The 13,793-nt window shown below is 38.3% G+C and overlaps 1 protein-coding gene across 1 annotated transcript; it reads right to left on the bottom strand.

The window, feature by feature from the left end:
* Positions 1-12,778: 12,778 nt before the first annotated feature.
* On the bottom strand, positions 12,779-13,405 carry LOC147483283 (uncharacterized). Its single transcript, XM_086579523.1, has one exon. The coding sequence runs from the start codon at positions 13,403-13,405 to the stop codon at positions 12,779-12,781; it is 627 nt and encodes a 208-aa protein (XP_086435649.1).
* Positions 13,406-13,793: the final 388 nt, after the last annotated feature.

Raw genomic sequence — 13,793 nt, forward strand, 5'->3', positions numbered from 1 at the left:
TCTTGAGTGGCAATCCTGGATCCGCCCCACCACCAACGCTATCGGTATAAGTTTACCTATCTATACAGCCAATTTTAACGATATAGCGTATGGTCTGCACTCCAGTATAAACGACGGCTAAAAAATTTGTTTGACCAAATTTATTTTCAAAATCTTTAGTTTTGGTGAATTACATTTGTATTTTTATTATTTTATTTGTATACTAAAGAAAAAAGGGCAAAATGGGGAGGAAGATTTTTTTTTTCCATACGCCTTTGGGAGTGGCAGCTAGGGAGTTTTATTTATCATTATTTTTTATTATTTTCGTAAAAATCATTGGGTCTTCAAACGCTATCCCACTAACCTTATGAACTATTTTATTGTGGTTTAGTGCAATGACGCCCCAAACCATTGGGCTTAGCCTAAGTTCACCAAGTTGTATTATCTATATGGGCCCAAACTAGAATTATCTCTATGGGCCCATTTTAGTGGCCCAGGTTTGCTAGGCCCCTGAGTTTGGTTAGTGTAAAGTTTCTACTTTTCACTTGAGGAAACAACCCCCAACCAAAAAAATCTAGGGTTTCAATTAAAAAAAAAAACCAAACTAGTTCTCTTTTGAAACAACAAGCCGAAATGATTGTAGAAGATCGTATTAAATATCGAGGCTCAATATTTGCTGACCTGCCAGATGTTAAGAAATGCATCACGACTGTTTCCAATAACCTAAAGAGAGATGATAATTAATGAGAATGATAAATTGGGATTTTATTATCACATTTTGTCTGGTCTTCACTATTTTCGTTTTATTAATGGGGAACAAACAAGAGGAGTGGCTATGAAAATGGTCAGCTACGCTGAAATAGCCATCACCCATGAGTCGGAGGCTATAAAGTACCTATATCACAAACATAGATAGATATAGGGGTCTCACACCTCCTGATATCACATATAACTAATTGCCTAGAAAAATCTTCAAACTATAAGGATTCACACTCCCCAATTTTTTTTTTTTTTTTTTTTTTTTTTTTTTTTTTTTTTTTTTTTTTTTTTTCACTACCCCCAAATTTTTATAACTATAGTGAGAATATAATTAACAAAAAAAAAAAAAAAAATAGTATGAAAAAAAAAAACTAATAAAAAATATTTCAATAAACCAACGCTTTTTTACTTCTCTTTTTGCCATTATAAAATTATCATTTATCATTTATTTTGAGTCCAAAACCATTAAAAGGGGATAAATGTGTCTTTGAATAATGTTTTATGGGTTAATGAGACTAAAACAAATAGCCAAAGGCTTAAAGCCAACCGATCAGTTTGTATAATTCTAATCACCCATAACAAACCAATAAGCTCTCCCTCACTTTTTTTCACTCTCAATTCTTAAACAAGCCGACCTCAAAAAAAAAAAAAAAAAAAAAAAAAAATCAGAAAAGACTTGTGATGCAGCTTGTTACACATTTGTCCTAATTATTTGTAAAACTCGTTATCATTATCAATAAAATTTTCACTTAAAAAAAACAATGTAATTTTTTACTTTCAATGTTAATCTTTTATAATTTTTTCCACATGATAGTAGAGTTATATAGACTTATAACATTATAGGAAGTTAACAATTTATTATTGAATTGTTGTAGACTTGTGGACTAGATTAATAGATATATATAGACATAGTAGTATCAATTAATGGTTTAAGTTCTTAAGTAGTTAGCTTCGTCAGTCCATATTAAATTTTTAGTAGTCAACACACTCTAGTTTTGTGAATTGAAATAAATGCATAATTTTGTTGATCTTTATTGTTTAGACCTTCTGACAAAAAAACAATTGCATATTTTTTTTGGGTGGGGTGAGGTGGGGTGTGCACATAATCTCGCACCTCCTGGCTCCATCCCTGATCACAAAGCCATCATACTTGGGGAGTGGATAGACGTGAGTCTGAAAGATAACCAGTATTTGAGGTATCTTCAATTTTCATTAAAACTTTTAATACTTGTGATAAAGCAATTAAATTGCAGAATCCGATTGATCCCATTCTTAGCTATATGTTTGAAGATAGCAACAAACAATATGGAATTTTATGTCATCTTATAGATGTCGCTGGGCTTGCTAATTCATCAGCGGATCATAGGATAGAATTGATATAACTAATAGTTTGAAAAGTTGGCGAAAGGACAAAGCGGAACAGCTGATAAACTTATGTATGGTGTATGTATATATGGAAAATACCCAACTACATTGAATCTTTTTATGGTTTGGAGGAGGAGAATAAATATACTATGGAGGAAGATAGTGAGAAGTACGATAAGGTACCAATTGCACAGGGGAAGAAGGAATTGAGTATGAATTCTAAGGAGATGATCAAGGAATTAGTCAATTACCTATCTAAACGAGTTTTGGAAGAGGTTAAGAAATCGGAGGAGTCAATCAAAGACATTAATATTGCTGCTCAGGCTGTGTTAGTTTTGGAAGAGGTTAAGAAGTCAGAGGAGCCAATCAAAGTCCAATCGTTCGATTTGACAATCTTGAGCGATGACCATGTTCTCCAACTCTAAATCTCTATTTTTCAACAACTCATTATTCACCTCTTCTCCCACTTGTAAAGGTTGTATTTCGGTTAACCCACCGATGTAGGAAAATGGGGAGAAAGGATTGTTTGATTGGGTTTGACCAAGTTTGTGTGGGATCGAACCGCCTCACGTATCAAGTTTTCTCTTTGGGGAGACTTGAATCAGTCAGACATAGTTCCTCATTCTCTTTATATAGGCAAGATGCCCATGCCTCTTGCTCTCCTGTGTCAGGTCAGTTCCAGGTCTTCAGGTAACTTGTGAGCCATGATGGCAAGTTAAAGACATTTATTGCGAAGCGTGCCTGAAGCCTCGGCCTTGATTGCTATATTAAAGACTTATGTTACGAGTCATTGTAGACGAGAGGATTGAGCGCTATGGAGGTTGCTAATGGGTGAGATCGCTTATTCGACTCGAGTCGCTTCGAAGCGAGCTCGCAGGATGAGTACGTGAGATCAGTTAATGGTGACATCGCTCTGGGTGCAAGTTAAATAGGTTGCTTGCTTGAGTCAAGTCACTATGAAGCGATCTTTGAGGACAAGGACAAGAGATCAGTGGTAGTTCTCAGATCTTTGGACACGCAGCGATATTCATTAGATGTGAATATTACTCTCTCACACAGCCCTATCTCAGTAGGTCGTTTTTTTGCAAAGGAGCGACCTGCTGAGAGAGAACGATAGCACGTGTTTAGCACATGTGAGGATACGAATAGGTGTGAGGAGAAATAGCAACTGCCTCGTTTTGTGGAATTCGAAAAGACGCTATATATAAGGTGATGTGTCGTCTAGGGTTTGAGTGCAATCATGACTTGCCTTGGGAACTGAAAGGTTTTTGTACAAAAACGCTGTTGGTGAACTGAAGAGCCACCGTTCCCTCATTTTTTATAACTTTGCAAAGGTTTTAGAGTACCAGGTTAGTTTCTTTGCCATTTTCGTTTCTCCTGCTTTGTGTTCTTTCTCTCTTAGTAGTCTTGTGTAGGTCTTTGTTCATAAGAAAAAACAATAACCAAAACATGTCTGATTCAAATGACACACTATCTGATGAAGTAATAGCAGAGTCGGTAGGTTTCGAGAGTGAGGAAGTAGAAGTGAGATCAGCATCTGTAATAGCTATAACGAGTAATTCCACTTCTGCTATGGCATCTTCTTCTTCTAGTGGTTTACCTCCTAGAATTGTAGATAGAAACGCTGTAAATAGCTTTGTAGAGTTAAGGGAAGCTTGTGGTATAATGGTCACCGAACTGGCTATTTACAAGCTAGGGTCTGTAGAGAACATTTTTAGTACAAAGTTCATTCCTAGAGATTATGGGGTGGTGGCTTGTGAGGGATAGCTGAGGGTTGGAATGAGGTTACCGTTCCCCAGGTTAACCTGTGTTTTTTTAAATTTTTGTGAGAAAACGCCCTGCCAGTTCGTTGGCAATATGTGGCATTTATTAAGGGTATTTGATCTGTTGAATGAGAGTGGTGAGTACCGCATTGAGGTCACTGATATCGTGGAACACTTTTCTATGGAGCGGTCTAGGGCCAACAATTTTAGTTTACAGACACTGACCAGAAAGTCGAGTGTCCTGGATAGGGTTAGTAACGAATCCTGGGAAAAGAGACCGTTATTAGTGGTTGGAAATTATTGTGCCCCTGGGTTTAGTGTTGAAACTAGGGTTTGTAATTTTGCTGGTATGTATCGCTTTGTTGTCTGTTGCTTATATGTTTTGGTAGTTGGTTTTGAATTTGATTCATATCATTGATGTTTTGCAGAGATCGCTGTTTCAAGGGGGAGTTCGAGTGGGGTTTATTGAGAAGTTCGCTAAGCTAAGTCGAGCTTAGAAACAAAAAAGGCTGCCTGAAGTAGCGAACTGCTTTGTGGAGAGGGGAGGTCGGGAAATACGTTTGAAGAGAAGGAACCAAAAGAAGCGAGCGCGAGGTCAAATTGATAGTGAGTCGTCTACTGAGTCGGTAATGGAAAGGGGAAACCATGGAATTGTTACTAGGGAAGAACGAAATAGGAATCGTTTTGGGTATGAGTGTCCTGTCGGAGGAGCTGGGACCTCTGGTCTGGGGGTAGGTCGGTAAGTGACCTGTCCATGGTGGCACTGATGGCGCGGGGGTCGCTCCACAGGAGAGGTTGAGGGAGGGCTCGCCTCTAGACTTGGAGGAGATCGGGTTCGTGCCACGCCGACCAAGCAGCCTGGCTAAGCGAAAGGTAGATGCACCTGATTCTAGGGCCACCAAGGTGGCTAGGGTCGCTGACCGCTGATAGATATTTAACCGACCTAAATTAATAGGCTAATTAAATAATATTTTACTTATACTAATACTCACAAGCGCACGAGGTCTATTGTAGTAGGTGTACAAAGATGAGGTCGATCCCACAGAGAATGCGTGTTGGGTACAATTGAATATTAAAATACTACTTAACCTAATCCGAACAATGTTATTTTAATGGAATTTTAATTAACTAATAACTAGTCCTATTTAAATTAATTATGAAAACTATAAAACTTATATTAAATTATCAATGGAGAGAATACTAAGGCATTCGAATCCACCCTAGACTGTTGTAAGTTATCCTAATTCAATTAATTCAAAGTTCTCTTTTAATTACGAGTAACACGAGGGAAATGTAACCCTAGCTTTTTTGAAGATGTAAACGTTGAGCTCTTATATAAATCTATATATTGGTTTGATTGAATTTTAACAAACGAGAATATAAACTCCTAGCAAAAATCGTCTTCTTATAGCACGACTTCTCACAAGTTTACGTAAACGATAAAATCAATGCTTTGATAAGAACAGAATATTAATCCAACTATTAACTAGTCAAGTCATGACATAGTAGGCAAGATATAATCAATGAAGGTAAACCACTAATATCAATATGAAAACAATCAATGAATCTTTAAGTTCCGAGAACAATGAATCAACTAAACAGTATAAACCTACGCAAGTCTAGGGATTTCTCTAAGCCCTAGCTTATTATTTAGCTAGACATATTAACTGGAACAGTAAAAACAGATGAAAAAGACTCCCTTAACAAAATCGTGAGGTTGCTGTGGTGTTTTCTTCTCCAACTCTCCTATCCCAAAGTTCTAACAGTTGTGCACCTAGCTCCAAGTCTTGGCCTCAAAGGATGTAACCTGTTTCGGCTTGGTGAGACTCCTCTCATGTTCTCTTTCTTCTTCTCTCTGGAGCTCTCTCTCTCCTATTTCTCTCTTTCTTCTTTCCTATTTTCTTGTGTTTTGGAGAGCTCTTCTTTTGTCTCTTCATTTTGCTTTGTATATATAGAGGCTTTGATTAGGGCATGCAAGCCTTGGAACTAGGGGTGGGAATTTGGCCCTAACGACCCTAACCCGGCCCTGACCGACCTGACCCTAAGCCCTATAAAGCCCTCACAACGAAAGCCCTCACAGAGTTTAGGGCAGGGCCGGCCCGGCCCTAATAATGCCTTCTAAGACAGGGCTAGGGCTAAGGTTCTGAAACATAGGCCCGACCCTAATTCAGCCCTAACCAAGCCCTAGTTATATTTTGACCACTATAAATATACACACCTTTGTAATTTATCACTTACAGGGGGGTATTTCCAATAACTTGTGATATATAACAAAAACTTATCTAACTAAATCTAATTGTTTCTATCTCTCCGGAACTCCCAATCTAACCTAGCAGGCTCGAATTAAATCTACTCTACTCTCTCACTCTCTCAAAAATGTATCTCTCTAGCCATTGTAATGATCAAAGGAAAAGGTATCTCTTTCACCATTATGAACAATGAGCACCATTGTAATGAGCACCATTACAATGAGCCTAATAAAAAATAAAACTTTATTCATCAAATCTCCTGATCCCTTCTACTCTACTCTCTCACTCTCTCAAAAAGGTTTCTCTCACTTATTTCCCACTTACTTCTACACAGAAACCAAAAAACAAAAAACAACCTTTGTCATTTGTTATGTGTTATGGTATTGGTGATTGATTATTATGCTATTTCATTTGTGTACATGTTTCAGTAGTATTTCTTCCCTTGTGATATACGTGTTGCACGCTTTCGAGGTTTGTTGGTTTCTGATTTTACTCAATTTTTTGTTCATTGATTTGTCATGGATGTTGATGTTGATAATATGGGTATCGATGTTGATATGGGTGTTGCTGAGGAACCAAATGTTGAACCTGTGGTTCAAATTCCACCTAAATTATCTACTAGGAAGACGTCAATTGTTTGGAAACAATTTGACCAAGTTTCCGAGAAAGATAAGGACGGGGTTGTGATTAAAAAACCTGATGGGAAAGCTTTAATGAAAGCCGTTTGCAAAATTTGTAGTTCAAAACTGGTTTTTGGGGGTTCTAGTGGGACAACCCACCTTAAGAGACATATGATCCGTTGTGTGAAGCTTAACCGAACGTGTTGGGGACGACCATATAGTAGGCGTAACCGAAACTGGGTGGGATTTATTGTTTTACCTTTAATCAAGAAAGAGCTTCGGAAAGAAACCGTTAGGTACATCATTAGTGAAGAATTGCCTTTCAATAAAGTTGACAAACCCGCTTTTAAAAGGTATATCTTTGAAGGCATTTGACCCTCAGTTCAAACCTATTAGTTAGTGTAAAACCTTAAGAGCTGATATGTTTGAAATGTTTTCAAAAGGAAAAGATGATCTAAAAGAGCTTTTGAAAAATATCCCTGGTAAGGTCTGTTTCACATCGATATGTGGACTTCAAATCAGGTTTTAGGGTATGTGTGTCTTCTTGCCCATTTTATTATCAAGACCGGAAGTTACACAAGAGAATTATTAGTTTCTATGCTGCCTTCACCTCATCAAATGGGTAAAGCAATCGGTGATGCCATCTATGCTAACTTGTTAGCGTGGAATCTATGTGACAAGATAGGGACTATAACATTGGATAATGCTTCCAATAATGATTTGTGTGTGTCTAGATGCAAGTTCACTTTTTAGAAATGATAAGGTGGGTAGAGAGTTGTTCCATCAACGCTGTTGTGCACATATTTTAAACCTATTAGTGAAAGATGGATTGAAATTTGTTGAGAGCTCTCTTCATAATATAAGAGAAAGTGTGAGACATGCCAAGTCTTCTCAATCGAAGCTTGAGAAGTTTTTCGATGCTTGTGAAAGTTCCAACATGAAAAAACGAAGGTTGCCCATTGATATTCAAACAAGATGGAATTTGACTTACCTCATGTTGTTAGCTGCTACACCATACAAGGGTGCATTTGAACTATTTTTTTATGATTCAGATTTTGTGAATATACCTTCTGATGCTGATTGGCATAACGCAGTTGTCATTCGAGACTTTTTGAAACCATTTTATGAGTCGACTAAGCTGTTTTCTGGGATGAAATATGTTACCTCTAGTGTTTTTTGTTTTCAGCTAACTAAGATTGCAATGCTTTTGAAAAGGTATGAACATGAACCTAGCTTTAGGAATCTGTGTGAAAGCATAAAATTGAAGTATGACAAATATTGGAAGGACATTCCAAAGGTTCTTGGCTTAACTTCTTGCATGGACCCTCGTTATAAGCTCACAGTCTTAGAGTTGTGCTTGGACCTTAATTATAACTATGTTGCCCCTCCTGTTACCGAAGCTAATCCTATTCCTAAAGAGAATCCAAAACTGAAAGATTATAGAGTTACGTTGTATGAACTCTTTGAGGAGTATTCTCGAAAGATGAATCAAAATGGGAGTGTTGTGACTGAAGCAACTACCAGTTCTGTTGGAGATGATAACATGGTCTTTGCCTTGTTATCAAAGCGTAGGGAGTTGGCTGTTAAGACATGCAAATCTGATTTGTAGCGTTACTTAGACCAACCGACTATCGTTGATTCTAGCGAATCATTTGATGTTCTAGAATGGTGGAAGACCTAAGGAACTGCGTATCCTATTCTTGCTGCAATGGCACGTGATTTATTAACTATACCGGTATCTAGTGTACCGTCTGAATCAGCATTCAGTGCAAGTGAACGTGTCGTGAGCAAATGTCGAAGTTCTTTGTTACCTGAAACAGTTGAGGCGTTAATTTGTTTAAAAGACAGGTTTCAAGCTGAGGAAGTGTTACAAGATGAAGATTTGGAAGACTTCAAGGCACACATGTTAATGGAAGATCAGGACCTGTAATTTTGTATGTGCAGCGATCCTTTTTTGCGTAGGAGAATCTTTTGGACTTGGAACTTATTTATTTTGTAGCTATCTCACAAGGTTCTCCCACTTTTTGTGACTTTATGAAGATTCACTTCCTTGATATTATTTTGGAGGTGAGCAATACTCTACTGATTAATTGTTTATAACTTGTAAGAATTTCTGTTTACTTTATTCATGATTCATCTCATTTAATTCTTATATTTTTTATGTTATATAATCTAGTAATAATCTCATTTTCTGCTTTTCTTCTTATTATATGTTGATTTATGTTTTCTTTTAACTGTTGCAGGTACTTTCTTTCACTTGGCCATGTTGCTTCTTTGTTTCCTAGAATGTTTTGTACAGAGTTAGTTTCTTCATTTTCTGAAATTTTCACTGCTGCAACTCTTCGCTCAATCAATGGTGTCTTGGCTGTCATCTGTAGCCTTCTTGTATATGAGATTCTCACCCTGTCAAGACCATAGTGCGTGCTATGTACCTTGCTTGTCTGAAACAACATTTTCAGCTTAGTGCACTGGTAAAGTGGTAAATGCAACATTCTTTATTCCCTCGGAAACATGGATAATATACTTGTTTCATTTGTGAAGGATTAAGAACTTTCTATATAAAAAAAATAAAGTTCCTTCTTGTTATGCAGAAGCATGGTTATATTGGGGAGTTTGAGTATGTCGATGATCACAGATCTGGAAAGATTGTGGTTGAACTCAATGGGTGACTTAACAAGTGTGGAGTCATTAGTCCTCATTTTGATGTTGGCGTTAAAGACATCGAGCCCTGGACTGCAAGGTTGCTTCCATTTAGACAGGTTAGTCTGATCCTCTTGTTTAGTCCTTTAGTTTTGAATGAAGTTACATGTGCTGCTTCCATCTAGAGTCTAGACAAATTATGAGTTCCTTGCATTAGCCATTAGCAATACAGTGACAGAATGCTCTAGATCATGTTGTATGTGAAGCGTCTAAAATTGTTTATGTTGGACACTGCAGTTTGGATATATTGCGCTGACAACTTATGCTGGCATCATGCATCATGAAGAGGCCAGAAGGAAGAATGTTGGTGGTAAAGTACCTAGATTCTTTTACTAGGTGGAGTCTGTCTGAGTTTTGTTCTGGATTGGTATTGCTGTTGGAAAAGATCTTGGAGTTTTGTGGAACAAGTTACTTTCAGTTTATGTTTTTTGTAGTTCAAACTTATTCTTAAGAAAAAAAGAACTTTCTATATAATATCCTAAAAGCATCAAAGATGGATGGGATTGGATGGTATACTTAATTAATTTTTTCTTGAGTTGTGCTTGCAATCAAGTGCTAAAGTTGCTTTACAGGAAAATTATGGTATGCCATTCTATTTCACATACGAAGTGAGCAGAATTGAGGGCCTTCCAATTTGATTGCCAAAAAGATTGTCATGGCCTTGGAAGACGTTAAGGCGCTGTCAAGTTCACATTGGCAGTCTTCCTCTCTGTGAACTAACATTCGATTATTTTCTATAACATATATACTTAATTAATTTTGATTATTTTCTATAATATATATTATCCTAGTTCATTAAGGGGATCTTAAGTCTCTATTGTATTAACAGTCAGCGAATTTTCTTGTAGCAGGTTTTCTTTTTGTCTTTGCATAGTGAAGTAGGTCATCTATTTACTTAGACCAACAGACTGGAATCTAATAACATTTTGTAACTATCAATGAAGATAAAAATTATCTTTGGTTGGATATAGAATTATAGATTGTAACATTTTATATTGTGGATGTGCATTTTAAATTGTTGAACTTATTCGGGATTATTACTAGATTAGTGGGATTTTGAGTTTGTAGATTTATGTACATTTTTGTAATATAAATGAGTTTTTAAACTGATGCAATAAAAAGAATAAAATATATAGGCCCGGCCCTAAAGCCTTTAAAGAGGGCTTAGGGTAGGGTCAGGGCTTGAGATTTAGACTTATGACCCGGCCCGACCCGACCCTATGCTAACTTTAGGGTCGGGCCGGCCCGGCCTTAATATATAAAGGGCTTTAAATATTTAGGGCTGGGCTAGCCCGGCCCGGCCCATTGCCCACCCCTACTTGGAACTGCTTTAGAAAGCTTCCTTTCTGTGTTTTAATTACTTTTGGAACTATCCAAATCGAGTTCAAGCGGTGGAGATAAGCTGCAAAGGGTGCTGTGAAAACACTGTAATTCTGCGATTTTAAAAGGAAGCACGAGCGCGCTTTGACATCTTGACAACAGTACCTCAACTTTTTACAGTAGCTTTATAATGTCATACACATGTTATTTCATATCTTGTTTTGTGTATTCTCTCTGTAATCAAGACGTGAGAATCTCACAACTCCGTAAAGTTCTCAGTCCCAGCCCGTTTCTTCGTATTTGCGTTGATTTATGTAAAACCAAGGAAATAGACTAATCAAAGGAACTTATATTAATTAACTAGACAATATAACATAAATATGGGCATACATGTGTAGCATTTATGTGCTTATCAAATACCCCCAAACTTACATTTTGCTAGTCGTCGAGCAAACTAACTCTAAACTAATAACAAAAATAAAAATCCTAACTCATTTTCGTAGGAATTATGATTACACTTAGCATGTGCAACAAGCCTTTTAAACCCCTAGGTTTACCCTAGTGGATGAGTTTAGTCTCGTGAGAGTTTTCAGAGAAGATACTTACAAACTTCATCTATACTATAATGACTAAGAAGTAACATCATGTTTTCTTAATTCAATCTCAGGTGTCCATACATCTCACTGGTAAGGAATAAAGAATACTAATTTTAAAACCTAAGTTAATACATGTATAATAATCAAATCATCTAAAAATAAATAAACATGCAATGAACTATACTATGAAATGCAATGGCAGGTCCGTTTATGAAACTTTGGAATAGCATCCCTAAGTAGGTCCTCACAAATGTGTCAAGGCAAAAATACTCTGATTTTTCCACTCAGGTTTCACTCACTCCAGTGTGTAGTGGGCACACTTTCTCTCAATCTCAATGACATCCAAACGAGCCGAGGTCGATCAAACATATCTGCCACTTACTATCACACCAACCTATTTTTTTTTTTTTTGAAGCATTTAGAGGTTAGGCAGACCTCGACTTGTATTAAATAATAAAAAAAAAAACTCATATTCTCAAATACATTTTCCCTTGTGCATCCTCCTTTACTATTTCTGAGAGTTCATAGTCTACAGGAGGTAGGAAATACAAAATTGAATCCTCATGATCCTTGCTTAACTTAGAGAAGTAGTCGCGAACTTCGATTTGATTCCCTCGAAAACATGCTTGAAGTCCACCCATTCAAATTGGATCTTCAAACGGGCAATAGCACCCAAAATGTTGAGGCGAGTACCATGGCGGCTCCTCTGTTCGATAATAGATCCTATTGCTCCCTTTGAGTCTAAACATACACAAATCCTTCTCGCTCCTATCCGGATTGCTCCCTTCATTCCGGCCCTCAACTGCCAGCTCTTGAGTGATAACCAAACTTTTGGTCGAGCTCCCTCAGAACGCTAGTTTAACGGCGCAAACTCATCTCGAATAACACCACCATACCCATTAGCGTCGGCCAGACCGACCCATCCGTGTTGACCAAGTAAAACCCCGGTTGCGGCTTGGACCATTTGCATCACACAGAACGCCAACTTTGTATTGCACTTGATACCGATCCCGGCCCAAGAGTACCTTTTTCCGCCACTATTTCGCACTTCCGGACATCATTTTTGTAGATACGTCTTCATCTCTACCTTGATCTTTGCACATACATGCGCCGAGTGCCTCTTACGCTGAAATTTCCTTAAGTTCCTCTCTATCCGGATGGCATATATTGTGGCGAGATTATTCGCTCCAAGAATTTCAGATTCGAGCGAGGCATAACGACAAATCCTGAATAGGCTGTACCACTCTACAGTCGATGCTTTCACTTGCGTGTTTAAGCCCAGCCAACCTTTAACACTAGACCAAACCTCTTTTGTATACGGGCAATCGAAAAAGATATGCTTGGAATGCTCCCTAGAAGCATTGCAGAATCCGCATATCGAGTGGTGGATTATTTTCTTCTTAACCAGTCGGTTTTGTGTTGGTAAGCTATTCGAGAATAACTGCCATCCAAGTAAACGAGTGTTTCGGTATAACCAACTTACCCCAAACCACTCGATACCATTTCACTCTTGGTCGGAGCTGCTTTAAGGCCATATACGCTGATTTGACTGTAAATCTACCTGTAGAAGTCGGTGTCCAGATGACCTGGTCCTGCTGTAGCATGTGATTTATATCGGTGCCTTCAATCTTCTTCTTCAGCACACTATCAGGTAGGCTCGAAACAATGTGATTCCACCTTCCATCGGCTATAAGTTCACTAACCAAAGCAGAGTGCGGGACCTGTAGCAGTAGTACTGCTTCATCCCAAAAGATGAGCGGAGTGTCGTGGCACCATGGGTCGTGCCATACATATGTTTGCTTGCCTCTCGCTATCTGGTGCCTAACAAACTTCTGGGCAGCTTTGCGGTTCTTTAGGACATTCCTCCAAACCCATGAATAGTCCGCTGGGATCACCATTGTCCAGAAGTGCTGCTTCCGAACATGATGTTCAATTGTCCATTTGACCCATAAAGAGTCCTCATAGCTGGCTATCTTGAACACCAGGCCACAGTAAGCTGCCTTGTTCCACATGCTAGGGTCCACAATTCCCAATCCTCCCTGTTCTTTATCCATTCTAGTGAGGATGTGACTAGCATGGTGCATCTTCGGTGTCATGTCTGGCCCTGCCCATAGGAATATATTACAAAGCTTAGCAATATCTCGCAAAATTTTTGGGTAGAACAAACGCGTTCGAGCCCGATAAACATGAAGAGAGGATAGGATCGATCAATCAATTGGAGCCTTCCCGCATGAGAGAGCGACTTATTCTTCCAATTAGAAATCTTCTTGGTGACCATTTAAAATCGATGGCGGGCATTCTTTAATACCCATTCTTGCTGCGGTGAGAGGCAATCCTAGGTAAGTGACCGGGTACGTACCCAACCTTCTTCCAAAATATCCGCCAGTTCACGTGCCTCGCGGATTACTCATACTTCCCGCAAGGGAGGGTCGCTCTTCGCCT

The sequence above is a fragment of the Coptis chinensis genome, chromosome 8 (assembly GCF_015680905.1).
Source record: "Coptis chinensis isolate HL-2020 chromosome 8, ASM1568090v1, whole genome shotgun sequence".
Classification (NCBI taxonomy): domain Eukaryota; kingdom Viridiplantae; phylum Streptophyta; class Magnoliopsida; order Ranunculales; family Ranunculaceae; genus Coptis; species Coptis chinensis.